The following is an 18,817-nucleotide window of genomic DNA, read 5'->3' on the forward strand; positions in this document are numbered from 1 at the left end:
AAAAATAAATTAAGACACCATTTCCTGATTACTAGTTTGACAGAGTTTAAACCCAATATAAAACTCACTTCTGGCACAAGTAGGCAATGAAACGGACACTCTGTAAGTTAGAACAACTTTTCCAGACAACAATCTGGCAAAGTGTATCTCAAAATGTTATTATCCTGACCCAAGCATCAAACATATGTGAAAATATTATTCCTCTTTGACCCAAAAATTCTACTTTTAAGAATCTATATGAAAGAGGGGTGCCTGGGTGGCTCAGTCGGTTAAGCGTCTGCCTTCAGCTCAGGTCATGAACTCAGGGTCCTGGTATAGAGCCCTGTGTTGGGCTCCCTGCTCAGCAGGGAATCTGCTTCTCCCTGTCCGTCTGCCCCTCCCCCCAGACTGTGCTCTTTCTCTAATAGAATCTTAAAAAAAGGGGCGCCTGGGTGGCACAGCGGTTAAGCGTCTGCCTTCGGCTCAGGGCGTGATCCCAGCGTTATGGGATCAAGCCCCACATCAGGCTCCTCCACTATGAGCCTGCTTCTTCCTCTCCCACTCCCCCTGCTTGTGTTCCCTCTCTCGCTGGCTGTTTCTATCTCTGTCAAATAAATGAATAAAATCTTAAAAAAAAAAAAAGAATCTTAAAAAAAAAGAATCTATATGAAAGATAATCAAGACTGCAAAGATTTATATACAAATAATATACAAGCCTTTAAAAACTGAAAAATATTTAACATCAAAATATTCTATTATATAGTTTTAAGTTTAAAAAAGGGAAGATACAAACTGAATAGACAATATGATCCCGATTATAGAACAGATTGAATTGAACTACTACAATACTAAAGTGGTGTTAGGTAATGAGGTTATATGATTTTTTTCCAACCTATCTATATTTCTAAAATAAATATATAATGCCCTTAATCAGAAAAGAAAAAAAAACCTCCTTCAAAATATATAGAAATGCATATAAACAAAAGAGAAACTAAATACAAAGGAAAAAATGGTTTTTAAGATACTTCAGTATCATAAGCTTATTTTGACATAGTTTCCCACAAATAGATGCTAATTTCATTCAAACTTTAATATTCAAACTTTTCCTGTAAGACGGGTCACTTATTTTTCACATCCAAACTAAAGACATTCTCTTAGCAAGAGAATATGGCTGCAGGATTTTACAGCTGAAAATAATTCAGGAATCTTGCTTTCAATGTTATTATTACATAAGGAAAAAAAAAGAAATACCTGTTTTATACAAATAATTCTCCTTCACTGAACATTTCATTTTTAAAATGTGCCTTTACTCTTTCTAAAAAATTTGAGTTTTATAAACTACCTATATGATCACAAGAGAATTTACTCATTCTTTATACAACCATATAAATGACCAACCAAAAATCAATGTCTATAATAAAGAATATAATTAGAAGTATGAAAGTGAAAGATGATCTACAAATGCTTGAGATTAAAATGTCCAAAGTGACTTGAAACAAAATCCAATAAATTACAGTAATAGAAGTAGTTAATATAAATTATCAAGAAAAAGGGGGATGGGGGCGCCTGGGTGGCACAGCAGTTAAGCGTCTGCCTTCGGCTCAGGGCGTAATCCCGGCATTATGGGATCGAGCCCCACATCGGGCTCCTCCGCTATGAGCCTGCTTCTTCCTCTCCCACTCCCCCTGCTTGTGTTCCCTCTCTCGCTGGCTGTCTCTATCTCTGTCGAATAAATAAATAAAATCTTAAAAAAAACAAAGGGGGGGATGGGGCAACTGGGTGATGGGCATTAAGAAGGGCATGTGATGTGATGAGCACTGGGTGTTATACACAACTGATGAATTATTCAACACTACATCTGAAACTAATGATGTACTATATGTTGGCTAACTGAATTTAAATAAAAATAAAGAAAGAAAGAAAAGAAAAGAAAAGAAAAGAAAAGAAAAGAAAAAGAAAAAGAAAGAAAGAAAAAAACTTAAGCTACAATAATGCAACTTATATTTTTAAAACAACTATACATGGAAGGTGTGATAATTCAGAATCTCTAAACACATGCAAAAGAAAAGGTGTCAAAGTGACAAGCTAATCTTGCTTCTCTGATGGATAAATATATTAAAAGGACTCAAGCATCAGAATCTATCCTTCGTATAATAAAGATCCACGATGACTCTAAAGTCTAAAACTTATGGGAGACTAAGATGGCTAATTACCAAAACTATAGCCATTTACTCACTACCACACTGGATACTCTACTCAGCATTGCCCAGAAAAACTTTCTGCAATGATGGCAATATTCTATACGTGTGCTGTCTAATATGGTAACCACATGTGGCTACTGAGCAGTTGAAATGTAACTAGTTCGACTGAGGAATATTTTAATCATGTATCATTTTAATTAATTTTAATTGCCACATGTGGCTAGTAGCCCCCATATAGTACAGTGCAGCTTTAACCCCCACCATGTATACAAAAATATATATTTAAAGTGTTTATTTTAATAGGTATCTTTAATATTTGTTCATATTCATTCTATTTATCATAAAATAAGTTTCTACATAGGAGTGAATTCACTCCCTTATGAATTCAACTTCCTTAGTGAAGGATATGATTGGTAGATAAATACATCATTAATGTTTGATAAAACGAGATACCTTACCAGTTCCATCTGAATCCTCTACCATTGGATTTATTTCTACCATAGTTGCATCATATTTCAGGAAAAGGTTGTAAAGCTTGACCATATTTTCTGCCGCAGAATCCACAATATTAGGTGGAAATCCCATCTTCTGTGCAAGCTGAAATTCATTTGTCTCTTTATTATAGTACAGGTATGTTGCATATATCTAATCAACATTAAATTCTTGTAAATCAAAAACCTTATAGTTTATCATTAAAATGATAAGCATGAATCATTGTAGTCAAACATGAATGACTGAAATAGCAGCTACTATTACTAAATGGTTAAATAAAACTTTTTATTCATAATTTTCACAAGGCAAGTAGTATGCCCATTTTACAAATAACAAAGAAATTCAGAGAGGTCAAGTGACTTGCCATTTGCCTAGATCCAAGTTCCAGTGTTTATTCCATAGCCTCCATATTGCCTCTAAGCCTTATGGCAAACCTAAACTGAAAGAAGAGGCTTGTATTTTATTAAAACGACACATAAAAGGTGGACTGACAATCCCAATGTCCAAATGATAGCAAAAATATTAAATCATCCAATTTTACCTTTTAGGTAATTTATGAAGAGTATTTACCAAGCAATGAAGACACATTCAGTCAAATCAGTATAACTGCATTCATTCAAAAATCTACTGAGTACCTAATATAAGCGAGGCTCAGAAGATACAGGTACTTAAGCTTCCAATCTATAGAAGAGTTTATGGTCTTGAACAGAGATTCCTAACTAGACATGAAGAGCTTTTTAAAAAGTACATATCCCAAGGTCCCAACCCAGCAGTTCCAGTTCACGAGTTCTATAGTGGACCAAGCCATCCATCATTTTCGAAGTTCCATAAGCAATTCTGAACCACTGGTATAGAAGCTACATGTCTATATGTTTATTCTAACTGCTGCCATTGCTCAAAAACACTATGGAGGACGTTTTCCTCTTTTCCAACTGCTATCTAAGGCTGCAATACATCTGAATTTTAATTACAGAAAATCTTAAATTCTTTAAAGGTGAATATGGATTTTGTAAAAAGTCAAATGCCAATGAAGTAGATAATCAAGCTAAGAAATGTCATTTTCAGTTAAGACTTATTTCAAATAAAGAATAATAAGCTATAAATGAGAAATAATGAAATATTATTTCATTAAGAAAGATTTTCACTAGGTCATAATCTACCATTTTAGACCCATTTGAGAATTAGGACAGAATTCTGATCAACCCAGAATGACATTAATTTACCAAATGCTGTGCTAGGTACTATTTCTGTTCATCACTCAAAAAACTATAATCTTAGTAGATTATGCTTTCAAGTATTCTTGTAAATCAAGTATTTTTTCTCACCTAAATTTAACTGTCCTGTCATCACTCTCACTTAACTACCAATGAATCGCATCTCTGTCCCCTTTAAAGATTTATTCTTTTGCCTAAATGACATTATCAGGGTAATTTCTCTATCTCCTTTAAACCTTTGTGCCAGTCAAAAATTCCTGCTCTACTGTACTTCAGTATCATAAGCTTATTTTGACATAGTTTCCCACAAATAGATGCTAATTTCATTCAAACTTTAATATTCAAACTTTTCCTTTAAGATGGGTCACTTATTTTTCACATCCAAACTAAACAATTTAAATCAATAGCAGTGTTACCAACCTTACCAAGCAACTCTCACAGACCATGGTATTAAACTTCATGGTTGGGCTTTTTTTTTTTTTTTTTTTTTTTGGCAGGGGGTGGAGAGGGTGGATAGAGGGGTGGGGGAAGAAGTACACAAAAAGGACAGTACAGAATACTAGTTAAATTGTGGGCAAAATGTATTGTGCACGTGCAGACACTAAAAGTCCACAGCTTTCATCGGGTTCTCAAAAGCATCCATAAATCCTCCAAAAAATAAAATCACTGATCTATCAAAGGATATATAAGACAGTGTCCCTGCCATTCCATACAATTTTATAGGAAATAAAGAGGAGGTTGGAACACATTAAATGCTACCATGGAGATGTAAAATCCAGACTATGATAAATAATAAAGTATAATCACCCCAGGGTCTTCAACAAATGAAATAAGAAAGATGAAGAAAGTGAAGGGAAGAAAACCTATAAATTAGAAAAAGATGTATAAGACAATAACCAAAAGCAATGACAGACCTTATATGGATCCCAATTCAAACAAATTATTTAAAAAAAAAAAAAGAAAGAAAAAGAAAAACTTGAGACAAGGGAATGTGAATGGGTAAGCAAGTAATGGTACTAAGGAATTATTACTTTTACTAGGTATGACAATGGTATAGTGCCCATTTTAAAAGCATCTACTTACCTTTTAAAAACAAGTAATGAAATATTTATGGAAACAAAGGAAATATTGTAGATACTTATAAAAGTTTCCATTTCAAACAAGATATTAACTTGCCTTGACACAATTTTTTTTAAAGTTTCGTCAATCACGTCACATATTCAAAGTTAATGCTCTTTCTTTTTTTAAAAGTATTACAATTATCCAATAAAGCTAGATAGAAATTTTTCAGAATACAACATACCCGGACAGCTTGTTCCTTCTTGATGCCTTCTACAATATCAATAGGTTCTTTAACTATGGCCTCAGGAGTCTCAGCAGCAACATCTTCAATGTTGACACCACCTTGAGAACTTCCTATTAATACAGGACCCTAGCAGGAGGGGAAACACAAACATCTAGATTTTATTTTGGACACATCAATAAAATGTTAAAACATATTCATGCACACTTTCAGACTTATGCATCTATCACTCCCCACTTCTATTTTTATATTTCCCTGAGAACTTCTCCTTATACCTCCTACACAGTGCCCCCTTGTAAGTATTCATTTGAAATAATGGAAAAGAAGTAAAAAAGAAGAGGAAGACAACAGCTCACCTGTGAAGGAAAAACATTAAAAATATATATAAAACTTATACCAAATAAGTTAATATAAATACTATATATAAAATATAACCTGTGCATTTCTCTAAAGAACTGAAGGGCAATTAAAGTATTATTTAAAGAACATTTTTAAAATCATAAAAAAAGATACTGATATTTAAAAAGGAAAGCCTAATGAATTAAAGTTCAAGAATTTAGAAGCTCTAGCCCTACTGCAAGTTAGTAAAAAAGAAAGTTACCTACCTTGAAACAATAGTTCTGGCTATTATCATGAACAATATAAGAAAAGATATAAATGCTAAATAATTAAATTAACTTTTAAGTCCTCTAAAATCAATCAAGGAAAAAACATTAGAGCAAAATAATCTAATAGATTATTAATTTATGCACAAAACTGGGAATAATCTTAACATGCAAAATCAAGGAAGTGGTAAAACCATATACTGAAGATTGTTTAATGATATAGGAAAACGATCTCAGCAGTGTCATGTGGGGAAAAAATGACATAAAACTCTAGATTCTATTCTCAATTGTGTGGGGTTTTTTAACATAAAGTATGTTTAAATGTGCACCCACTCACAAATCACACAAACTGAAAAAAGATGGGAAAACATTAAATGATAAGACTAAGTATTTTGTGTCACAATTTCGCCCTCCCCCTCAATTTTTTTTTTTTTACAATGAACATGGTATTCCTAATGGGGAAAGGCAAAAACAAAAACAAAAGACTACTTTCATTTTTCTATCCCAGCAAGTAGTGTGTTTCAGTAACAAACTCATTTCAAGACATAATATAAAGGAATAGTATTGTATTCATTACTGTTTGGAGAACAAAAGAGTCCTTCAAATTCTCAAAATAAGGCAATAGCCAGAGGAAAAGAAATAACCTATTACCTTTTAAGAGAATTAACTGTTAGTTAGGTGAAAAAATGACTTAAAAAGTAGTACCAGCCTCCATGGAGAAAATTCCATGGGTGGCCGAGAAATGGGTGGGTGGGAGATTTATATTTCCTTGTACATTTTCATACCCTTTAAATTTTATATTATGTGATTAGATTTCAATACACATGTGTAATAAAGAATTTGTCTAGCCTTTGTCCCCAGTGTCTGGACAACCTTTAAACCTTTACTACAACTGACAGTTTATGCTAATGAAGTGACTCATGGTTGGCCCCTAGTTAATACAAAGGAGATGACTCAGGTAGGCCACAGGCCAGGACAGAAAGACAAACACTGTGATTAGAGGTTTGGAGCTTTGAGTCACATGGTATCAGCCCACCCTCTGGGAGGAAAGCTCAACCAAGTGGCCAATGATTTAATCAATCGTGCCTACTTAATAAAGTACCCCCTCCCAAAACTATGGATATCAGCATCAGCAAGATGGTAGAATAGGAAGCCCTAGACTCCATTCTCCCACAGAAACACTAACTTAACAATATATGATTTGAATTTTATTCCCTTCTATGGGAATAAATCTCTTTATGAGAATGCCAAAAACCAGTTAGGAAACTGTAGTACCTTAAGTTCAACTGCAATGAAACAGGTAAGAAAAGCCATTTCATTTCATCCAAGTCAGCCCCTCCCCTAGGCTGACACAGCTAAAGATCAAGAGAAATAGCCCAGTGCCCTGCTTCTTCCTTGGGAGGGAAAGGGGAAAGTGGAATGCATACCTAACATTCCTGCTTTTCAGGCGGCTATGAAGCAACTGGTTTTTGTCTCACCTGACTTGAAGGACTGAATGGGAAAAGTATACTCTAATTAATTGGGGGGGGGGGGGGCGGGCAGGAGCTATGACACAATTAAGAACACAAGAGAGCTCAGCAGCTTGGGACAGAACTATAGTACTTGTAATACTGCAGAAAGAAGCCAACATAGCTCCCAGAAGTTGGGAAAAAGCACCCAGCTCGGGGATGATTTTTTTTTTTAACAACTCAAGGAACTAGAAAGAGAACCTAAACCCAAAATTAGCAGAAAGAAGGAAATAATTAAGATCAGAGCAGAAATAAATAAAATAGAAAATGGAAAAATAGAAAAACAGAAAAAATTAAAACTAAGAATTGGTTTGTTGAAAAGATCAACAAAATTTACAAACCCTTAGGTAGACTAAGAAAAAAAGAAAAAACTCAAACAACAAAAATTAGATATGAAAGAGAAGACATTATAAATGGATGCCACAGAAATAAAAATGATCATTAGAGCCTGTTATGAATAATTACATGCCAACAAACTGGATAACCTAGAAGAAATGGACAAATTCCTAGAAACATACAATCAATTAACAAAATGAGTCCTGAAGGAAAAAAAATCTGAATAGACACATTACAAGTAAGGAGATTAAATCAGTAATTAAAAACCTCCCAACAAAGAAAAGCCCAGGACCAAAGGGTATCACTGAACAATTCTTATTCAAATACTTAAAGACAATTCAAATACTTAAAGAACTAACAGCAATCCTCAAATTTTTCCAAAAAACCGAGAAAGGGGAACACTTCTAACCGCATTCAGTGAAACCAGCACTGATACCAAAATCAGACAAAGACACTGTAAGAAAACTACTAACCAATATCCTTGATGAATATTGATGCAAAAACTCTCAACAAAACTCTAGCAACCAATTTCAGTAACACACTAAAAGGATTATACATTATGAATAAATGGGAATGCAAGGATGATTCAACATAAAAATCAAAGTAATTCACCACATTAACAGAATCAAGATTAAAAAACACATGATTATCTCACTTGATGCAGAAAAAGCACTCGAAAAAAATTCAATATCTTTCTATAAAAACACTCAACAAACTAGGAATAGAATTACCTCAACATAATAAAGCCAGATATAAAAAACCTACAAACAACAACTCAATGGCAAACTACTGAACGCTGCCTTCTAAGATCAGGAAAAAAGGCACTCTTGCCACTTTCTTCAACATAGCATTTGGAAGTCCCAGCCAGAGCAATCAGGCAAGTAAAAGAAAGAAAGGGCATCCAAATAGGGAAGGAAGAAGTAAAATTCTCAGATAACATGATCATGTACACAGAAACCCTAAAGAACCCACAAAAAAACTTTAAGAACTAATAAGTTCAGCAAAGTTATAGGATACAAAATCAACACTACAAATATATCTTGCATTTCTATATACGAACAATGAACAATCTGAAAAGGAAATTAAGAAAATGATCCCATTTACAATAGCATCAAAAAGAATAAAATACTAAGGATAAACTTAACTAGAAAGATAAAAGACTTGTACACAAAAAATGATAAAACAGTGCTAAATGAAACTGAACAAGACACAAACAGAAAGACATCCTGTGTTCATGAATTGGAAGACTTAATATTGTCGAAATGTCCAATACTATGAAAGGCAATCTACAAATTAAATGCAATCCCTATTGGCACATTTTCCCAATACAATCTTTTTTCCATCATCCATTTTCTGCAAAAATAGAAAAAAAAACCTTAAAATTCATATGGACTCTCATAAGACTCTGAATAGCCAAAATAATCTTGACAAAGCAAAACAAAGCTAGAAGCATCATACTTCCTGATTTCAAACATATTATAAAGCTATAGTAATCAAAACAGTATGGTTCTGGCATAAAGACAGACATATAAACCAATGTAACGGAATAGAAAACTCAGAAATAAATCCCCATGTATATGGTCAAATGATCTCTGACAAAATGCCAGGCTACACAATGGGGAGAGGATAGTCTCTTCAACAAGTGGTGTTGGGGAAACTGAATATCCACATGCAAAATAATGAAGGTGGACCTTACTTTACACCATATTAAAAAATTGGCTCAAAATGGATTAAAGACCTAAATATAAGACCTGAAACTGCCAAACTTCTAGAAGAAAACATAAGGGGAAAACTTCATGACTTTGGATTTGGCAATAATTTCTTGGCAATATTTCTTTGGCAATAATTTTCTTTGCCCAATTTAAAAATGGGCAACGGACTTGAATAGACAATTCTCCAAAGAAGATGTAGGTCTTCATCAGCTTCAGATAGTATATCAAAATGCAGTAAATTCAGGGGTTTAAACAACAGACATTTATTTCCCACAGTTCATGGTTCACACCCATACTAATCTCCTTATCAAACGGTTATTCAGCCACATCCTTCATATTCTTTTCCAAATAGCTTTCTCGCTTTTTGCAGTATAGGAAGGCTGAGAATTTTCCAAATCTTTAAATTCTGATTCCTTTTTGCTTAGCTTAACAATTCCTTCTTCATTTCTCTCTTCTCACATTTTACCAATAAGCAATCAGAAGAAACCAAGTTGCTCCCTCAATACTTGGCTTTAAAATCTCCTCAGCTAAACATTCATCCCTCCCAAGTTCTGCTTTCCACAAAACATTAGAACATAAACACAATTCAGTCAAGTTCTTTGACACTTTGTAACAAGGATCACCTTTTTTCCATCATTCTTCATTTCAGTCTGAGACCTCAAAAGAATGGTCTTTACTATCCATATTTCTACCAACATTCTATTTATGATTATTTATATATTCTCTAAGAAAATGGAGGTTTTCTTCATAGCTCTTTTCTTTTCTGAGCCCTCACCAGAATCACCTTTAATCCCTTCATGATAATCCCAGCTTTTTCTACCACATACCTCAAAACTCTTCCAGGTTCACCCTTTACCAAGTTCCAAAGCCACTTCAGTGTTTTTATGTATTTGTTAGAGCAGCACTCAACCTCACAGTCCCAACAGGACCTCACCTAAACCTAATCACCAAAGGTTTCACCTCCAAACATCATCACATTAGAGGATAGAGCTTCAACATAAGAACCCGGGCGGGAGATAAACCTCAGTCCATAACAATAAGCAAATGGCCAACAAATATAAGAATGGGTGCTCATCACCATTAATCATTAGAGAAATGCAAATCAAAAGTGAGATATTACCTCACACCCATAACAGATAACTTCTGTAAGGGGAAAAAAAAGAAAAGCATTGGTAGATGTGAAGAAATTGCAACTCTTGAACCCTGTTGGTAGAAATGGAAAACAGTATGGAGGTTGCTCATAAATTAAATACCATATGATCCAGAATCCAACTTCTAGGTATATTCAAAAGAATTGAAAACATTAACTCAAATAGATATCTTCATATCCACATTAACTGTAACATTATTCAAAATAGCCAAGAGGAAGAAACCTGAACGTTCATCAACAGATGAAAAATAAAGAATTAAGAAAAATTGTATATACAATGGAATATATTCAGCCATTTAAAAAAAGGAAATCCTGATACATGCTACAGCATGAACCTTGAAGACTATTATGCTAAGTAAAATGAACCAGTCACAAAAAAGGCAAATACTGCATGATTCCACTTACATGAGGTTTGACTGTACCTAAAACAATCAAACTCTTCAAAACAGAAAGTAGAATGGGGATTGCCAAGAGCTAAAAAAAAAAAAAAAAAAAAGCGGTACAGGAGGAATTGCTCAATGGATATAGTTTCAGTTTTGCAAGATAAAAAATTCTAGGGATCTGCTGCACAATGATATGCATAAAGTTAACACTATTGCACTATATACTTAAAAATGGTTAAGACAGTAAATTTTATTATATATTTTTTACCACAATTTTAAAAAAAGAAAAAACAACTCTAGACCAGAAACCTGATGAGCTCCTGTGGTTGGCAGTATTCTTTCTGTGCACTGTCATGTATCAATATTCCAGGAGAGTGACATGTGCCTGAGGACAATGGAAACTCTAAGTCTGGAACTTTCCCAGACCTTCCCCAATGCGGCGTCTTCATTTAGCTGGTTCTGATTTCTGTCCTTTGGCTATAGTAAAAAACTGTAATCATAAGTATAGTATTTTCCTAAGCTCTGTGAGTCATTCTAGCAAATTATGAAAGCTGATGGGGCACTAGGACCCCCAAATTTGTAACCAGCTATAAAGCATACAGGTTACCTGGGGAACCCCAAACTTGAGGCTGGTGTCTGAAGTGAGCACAGGCATGTGGAGGCCTGTACCCTTAACCTGTGAGGTTTGGCCCAATTCTGGGTACATGGTATCAGAACTCACTGTAATATACACAGACAAAATTTTTAATGAAAGAATTCCTTGTGCCTTCTGAGACTAAAGAAGAGAAAAATAGCAAGCTTACGTAAAGAGAAATGTTTGAAATTATAGTCCAATTTTCAGTTCCTCTATAAATTTCAAATGAAAAGGTATTCTTCACTTCCTCTCTAGCAAGGCAGTTCATAATTACAAGCTTTTACAAAGATCTAAAGGAGGGGGAGAATACAGATTTAAGAAGGCCCTGTGAAACTAATATCATGTTACTGAAGTAGAATATAAGTAAATTATTCTACAGATAACGCCAAAATATAATTTTATCCAACAGAAGAGGTAGAAACCAACAAACTTTTAAAATATTTGAACATTTTATTTTAGTTTTACCTTTTTAAAATATCTATTGATAAGAGAAATTAAGAGCCACACAGAAGGCAGCACTACTGGAGGGGAAAAGATAATATTAAATTCTCACTGAAATAATGATTAGGTCTCCAAGAGTTAGATTTAAGTTAGAAAAAAAGACAAAAAAATTCATATGAAATAATAACATATAAAAGAAAGTGAAGAGCCTCTCTCTGTACTAATTCCCTAACCAATTAGAAAGGAACCCCAAACTGGTCAGAAGAAAGCTTACATGGGTAAATATAAATCAGTTAAAATAATGACTATAGTTTTGCATTTGGTCATGACTGCTGAATTCACGCTGTTTCTGTTAAAACAATTTGGTTTTAACTTTAAATTTTAGTAATAAACTTTCAGAACTATTTAAGTTCTAGCAAATAATTGTAATTTCAAATAAATTAATAACACTATTTTCTCCTTCTTAACCTAAACTCCTCCTCTTTGGTACTGCAAAAAAATTTGCCTCAAAATAGATCTGAATTTTAAATATGACAATAAGCACTTAATAAAGATGTCTTTTGAAAATAATAAAAGTAGGGTGCCAGGGTAGTGCAGTTGGTTAAGTGTCCAACTCTTGGTTTCAGCTCAGATCGTGATCTCAGGGTCAGGAGACTAAGCCCTGCGATGGGCTCCACACTCAGCGCATAGCCTGCTTAAGACTTTCTCTCCCCAGGGGCGCCTGGGTGGCACAGCGGTTAAGCGTCTGCCTTTGGCTCAGGGCGTGATCCCGGCATTATGGGATCGAGCCCCACATCAGGCTCTTCCACTATGAGCCTGCTTCTTCCTCTCCCACTCCCCCTGCTTGTGTTCCATCTCTCGCTGGCTGTCTCTATCTCTGTCGAATAAATAAATAAAATCTTAAAAAAAAAAAAAAAAAAAACTTTCCCTCCCTCTCCCTCTGCACCCCCATGCACTCTCTCTCTCTCAAATAAATCTCTAAAAAATAAACAATAAAAGTATGAAAAATAAAATTATGAATTCTTGTGGCATTTGATATCTATTCCAAGCAAAGTAAAAAACTTGATATAGTTAAATGCACCATTCATTTATAGCAGATTACAATGCTTTACTAGAAAAAAAAATTAAAATAGCAAATGTGATTTGCTAAATTAGATCTGTGTCAGCCCAAAAGTACCCAACAGGTACTGGGAAAATGTTAAGAAATCTAATTTTTTAAAAGTGCCAAAACAGGGGACACTTGGGTGGCTCAGTCGGTTAAGCATCTGCCTTCCGTTTGGGTCGTGATCCCAGGGTCCTGGGATGGAGTCCCACATTGGGCTCCTCGCTCAGCGGGGAGCCTGATACTCCCCCTGCCTGCTGCTCCCCCTGCTTGTGCGCTCTCTCTCTGCCACATGAATGAATAAAATCTTAAAAAAAAAAAAAAAAAAGTGCCAAAACAGAGTAGGTACTTAAATTGATTTTTTGGCATACCAGCCCTATGGTAAATATTTACCCGAGCTTCCTGATATAACACATACTAAAGAAGAACAAAAGAGCCTATGATACACTCCTAAAAACAGATAAGGAACAAAAGCAATTTTTAATGATCAGCTAACTTCTATACACAGAACTTAAATTCAATCAAATACATTCTTTTCCTTGTAAATAGCTCAGTTTTTTCTTGTTTAATAGAGAGTCCCAAAAACGCTTGCCATACCCCAAAAGTAGCACCAACCAACTACATTGGTCTCATATGAGCATCAAAGAACATCTGGCCAAATGGTTTTACTGATACTATCAAATTTTTATTTTTTTAATTTTTTGAAAGATTTTATTTATTAGAGAGGGAAGGAGAGAGAGAAAGAGAGAGAGCACAAGCAAGGGGAGAGGTAGAGGGAGAAGAAGAGAGAAAAGCAGACTCCTGGCTGAGCACGGAGCCCAACAGAGGGCTAGATCCCAGGACCCCAAGATCATGACCTGAGCCAAAGTCAGATGCTTAATCAACTGAGCCACCCAGACGCCCCACTGGTGCTATCAAATTTTTAGTCTGAAATATTACTATTATGCAGTGAGAAATAAAAACATTTTCTCCCAAACAAGACTCAAAGAGTTCTCTAAAAATTCAAGTCCTTAAAATGGAACTCATATTTGATCCTTTTCCCTCATGCATTTGGTCATGACTCTTCTCTAAGTGGTCATTACATCTTTAAAAAAATATTTTCAGTGTGTTATAGTTATATCTTTAATAACACACATTCAGTTTGCTATATTTATGCCAATCAAAATGAGGTACTCTGAATGTTTAATATTATAGGACTCATAACTATAACAAAAAGTAAAAACATAATAACAAAATGAGAGATGTTGATACACAACATCAATGGAAAGGAAAAGAAAATGTAATGAAAATAAGTGAATTTGTAAAAATACAGTATTTGTAAATGTGTGTAATATATAAGGTTATTGTCATGAGATTTCTAAAGAGACTTACAAAACTAAATTATACCACATAGAGAAACCTATAATGGTAAAGACATCACCTACAAATAAAACAATGTCTTTTATCCTCTATCCTGAATGGATTTTTACTACCATCTAGTGTTATACCTTAAGAAATACTTTCTTGTAAAAATTGTTACAAAAGTCACATTAAATCACTGAAGCTTACTAGAAGATGTAATTAACTGTAGGGGGAAAAAAATCACAGTATAGAAAATATTTTTTAAAAGTTGTCTTATGTAAGAAACCTATTTTCGGGGGCGCCTGGGTGGCGCAGTCATTAAGCGTCTGCCTTTTGCTCAGGGCATGATCCCGGCGTTCTGGGATCGAGCCCCACATCAGGCTCCTCCGCTATGAGCCTGCTTCTTCCTCTCCCACTCCCCCTGCTTGTGTTCCCTCTCTCACTGGCTGTCTCTCTCTCTGTCAAACAAATAAATAAAATCTTTAAAAAAAAAAAAAAGAAACCTATTTTCGTTACCCTTAAAATTTCTGTTGTATTACTAATTGTGTAATTTACATCAAATCCTTACTAGGGCTTTCAAATAAGTACTTCAGTTGCTTCAAAAGACAAAGCAGCTACCACAAAGATTCAGCCCATTATATCTAACCAGTGCACTCAAAAAGCCAGTTAATTATAGTATAAAATGATTATCGATGTTCTCTCAATGCCAACAGGTCTATGAAAGGACTTCCTCTTCACCTGACATCTTAAATGCTAGCATTTTAGGTTCCATAAAGAGAGGAAAGAAAAGGTAGGCTTATGCTCCTTAGAATCATATTGTTTGCTACTCAGTGTCATCCTTCAACTTGCCAAACACCAAATTGGCTAGTGAAATAAACCCCAAACTATTAAAAAAAAAACAAAAAAAAAAAACATCAAGAGGTTGAAAAAGAAGACGAAGCCATGGAAACACATTCTTTTAATGGGTTCAGAAACGCTCTTTGTTAAAAGATTTTACTCTTCCAGAAATTATTTTCTCAGTCTATGGATTCGAGAGATGAATCAAAAGGATTTAAGCTGTTCTTAGTAAATTAACAATTTAGAAGTCCTGTGAATTCTATTTCAGCAAGGTTTTGCCTACAGTTTTTTTTTTTTAACCACAATATTACATATTAAATTTTATATCATTAACCATGCTGCGTTTTTTAAATGACACGAAAATACCATGCTCATGAAACATACAAATACGATTATGGATCATACCTTTTTAATCCTTTCCCATACAAATAGAAATAACCAGTCTTTGAAATTGAATGTAATAAAATCATCCTAAAGGTATCATGCCTACAATTACTCACTTGAAATGACCTTTCCATTGTTATTGCAAAGTAGTATTCTCTCCGGGGATATCTTCGCTCGCAAACCAATACTTGATTGCATATTCTGCCCTTTTCTCCTGTTTGCTTGGTAAACAACTTTTTCCCAATCATTTGTGAGGAAACAGCTTTTGCTTCTTCTGGACTGAAATAAGAAAAAGAACTCAAAACTTTTTTCTCCTCCAACTGAGAAAAACAAAAGCACATGACAGCCAAAATTTTATCTCATTTAATATCTATTTTTTAAATTTTTAAAAAAGATTTATTTATTTTAAGAGAGAAACAGAGAGAGAACACATCAGCAGGGGAAGAGGCAAAGGGAGAAAAACTCAGACTCCATGCTGAGTGAGGAGCCCGATGCGGGGCTCAATCCCAGCACCCTGAGACCATGACCTGAGTCAAAATCAGAAGTCAGACACTCAACCGACAGACCACCCAGGCACCCCTTTCATTTATTATTTAAATTTCAGTATTTTCATCAATTCAATAATACGGGGTAATTTTTACAATATTTTTTTCTTTAAAAAGCAGAACTTACGAGAAAACTATCTTCACTCCTCCTTTGAGGCCACTCTCAAATGTTCCTTTTCCTCTACCACCAGCCAAAACTTGTGCTTTTATCACAACGTCTTTTGAACCTAGAAGGAAAATACTTCTGTTAGATAAGCGGAATGAAATAGCATGCAAGACATTATTTTGTTATTAAGCATATACATTAAGTGATGTTATTAAATGTAGCAGACTCATTTACCCACAATGTCAAAAAATGAAATACTCCACATATATAATTTTTCTAGATTAGAACATTAAGACATTCACCATCTAAAGATCCACAAGTTTAAAAAATTAGCCATTCATATGAATCCATTTCTTAAAGTATAATGAAAATAATTTTACTTTTCCTTAACACTAAATATCTAGTGCTTTGGAAGGTATTAAAAGTACAAAATTGAGACTCAAAGGTCTTCCCAACATTTCCCTTCCTTTCTATTCACATGTAAAATTGCTATTCTGTGAAAATTTGAGATAAAAATGCTACTCTGAGCAGAAATACATCATGAATTAAGGGGAAACTGCCAGTACTGATACCAACTGACACTGTTCCACTAACAGAAACACCCATTAATAAACATTCTTGAGCTATACCGTTATGAGGAGTATTATCAGGAGTGAAGCCATATTTACCAGAAGATTCAGGGATATTATGTTTCTAAGTCTTATTTTTAATTTTTTATAATACCTTTTTAAATTTTTTAATGAAATTTTTAAAATAAATACTCTGAATTTTTCTTCTTTAACAGGTAGACTAATCGCTCTTCTATCTTCCTCTTTCTAATGTGCTGAAGAAAATCAGCAAACCAGCTGTTTATCCTAGGTACCACTCATCATTCATGATCCAGGGCTATTCCTCTTAGAGAGGCATTCTCTGTCTCCCCAGACAAGGAGAATTTCTGAATCTCCTCTTTTGCCTCTTACAGCATTTTTGCCTATACTAGCAGTGCAACACTTGTACTACATTATGGAAAAATAATAACCGCTGAGGTCAGGGTTAAGGATGCTACTGTCTTATTCTTATTGGTTACAAGCCCAAATTAGTCCCTGGTATGTAACTACCAATCCATGCACACACCATGCAGAATGTGGGGACTCCAACCTAATCAGATAAACCAACAAAATCAAAGAGGTAACACAGTTTCTGATAAAACCAATAAGAAATGACCTAAAGTCTACACCTAAACAATTATCTAAAAAGAGTGTTTAGAAAATTAACGATATAAATGAGTCTACATTTAGAAGTTAGAAGATGGCCCTGTGAGTCAGTCAAGGAAGCGTTTTAAAAAACTGTCTTTCTCATACCTCATATTCATCTTTAAAATTTATCCAGAATCTTGACTCCTCATCACCTGGCTTGAACCCTGGTCCCAGCCACCATTCTATCTCACCTCGATTACCCTCATCCCTGACAGAGTATTCTCAAAGCAAGCAAAGTGAGCACATCCTCGGCTACTTAAAACCTTACAGTGAATGCCCCTTTTACTCAAAGTAAAAGTCACACTCCTTACATGACCTACAAGACCCTATATATTCCCCCAGTACCCTTATGACCTCCTCATCGCTCGCTCCACTCCAGCTACACTCGTCTCCACTGCTCCCAGGCATGCTTCTGCCTTCAAGAGTTGACTCTACTGCTCCCTCCCCCTGGAATACTCTTCATCGGATACAGGAATCCCCTGCTTTTCAAAAGTTTGCATGACACCACTTCGTTTTTACAAAAGACCTACATCGGTTACCTGTTTTCACGAACCGAAAGAAATATGAAAGGGATTTTCACTTTTCCAAAAATAGCGTTCAGTGTTGATTTTGCAGACAGCCATTACAGAGGCAGCATGCACCCCAAGCAGTGAGAGTAGGCAAGCTCCTTACCCAGGAATTATACTCAGCATCAAGCCACCAAAGCTTGATGCCTGTAAGCATCTGTGCTTTAGCCTAGGAGAGGTCATTTACTAGGTCTGGGAATGCTTGAAAACTTTTCCTTACCATTAATGCTAACTGCTTTCACTTTATGCCATTTTGGCTTACAAAAGACTTCACAAGACTGCTCTACTTTCAGATACCAGAAGACACCTGTATCCACTTGAGAAAGGTCCGCATTCCCTTTAAGTTTTTCTTCTTACAACTCATTGTCCACGAGGCCTACCCTGATTGTTCTACTTAATAGCACAATCTGCCCACTTAGGACCAATCCTCCTTACCCTGCTCGGTTTTTTTTCCCATAGAATTTATCACCTTCAAACATAATATATAATTTTCTCATGTTTACCATTTATTATTTTGCTCCCACACTAGACTACAGGCTCCAGAAGGGCAGAATCTTCGTTGTGTTCACTGATGTTCTCAAGCTCCCAGGAGCATTCCTAGCATATATTTTTCAAATGTTGAATAAAAGAACATTTAAAGATGGAAAGAATTCTTACATATCTTGATGTTCCACTGCTCTTTTAAAAATTGCAAATACTGGACCCTGCAACTAAAGCTGATTAGAAGTGCCTTGTTTACACAA

The 18,817-nt window shown here is 34.9% G+C and overlaps 1 protein-coding gene across 1 annotated transcript in view; it reads right to left on the reverse strand.

Moving 5' to 3' along the window:
- The window catches only part of SUCLA2 (succinate-CoA ligase ADP-forming subunit beta), a 45,046-nt gene that overhangs the window by 11,658 nt on the left and 14,571 nt on the right, over positions 1-18,817 (reverse strand). The window contains exons 3-6 of the mRNA XM_045796807.2: positions 16,295-16,394; positions 15,739-15,901; positions 5,190-5,318; positions 2,639-2,777 (exon numbers count right to left, since the gene is read on the reverse strand). Of these exons, the coding sequence (XP_045652763.1) occupies positions 2,639-2,777; positions 5,190-5,318; positions 15,739-15,901; positions 16,295-16,394 (531 nt within the window). The remainder of the gene's footprint in view (positions 1-2,638; positions 2,778-5,189; positions 5,319-15,738; positions 15,902-16,294; positions 16,395-18,817) is intronic.

Source organism: Ursus americanus, chromosome 10 (genome assembly GCF_024610735.1).
Source record: "Ursus americanus isolate L20-20 chromosome 10, mUrsAme1.1.p, whole genome shotgun sequence".
In the NCBI taxonomy this organism is placed as follows: Eukaryota; Metazoa; Chordata; class Mammalia; order Carnivora; family Ursidae; genus Ursus; species Ursus americanus.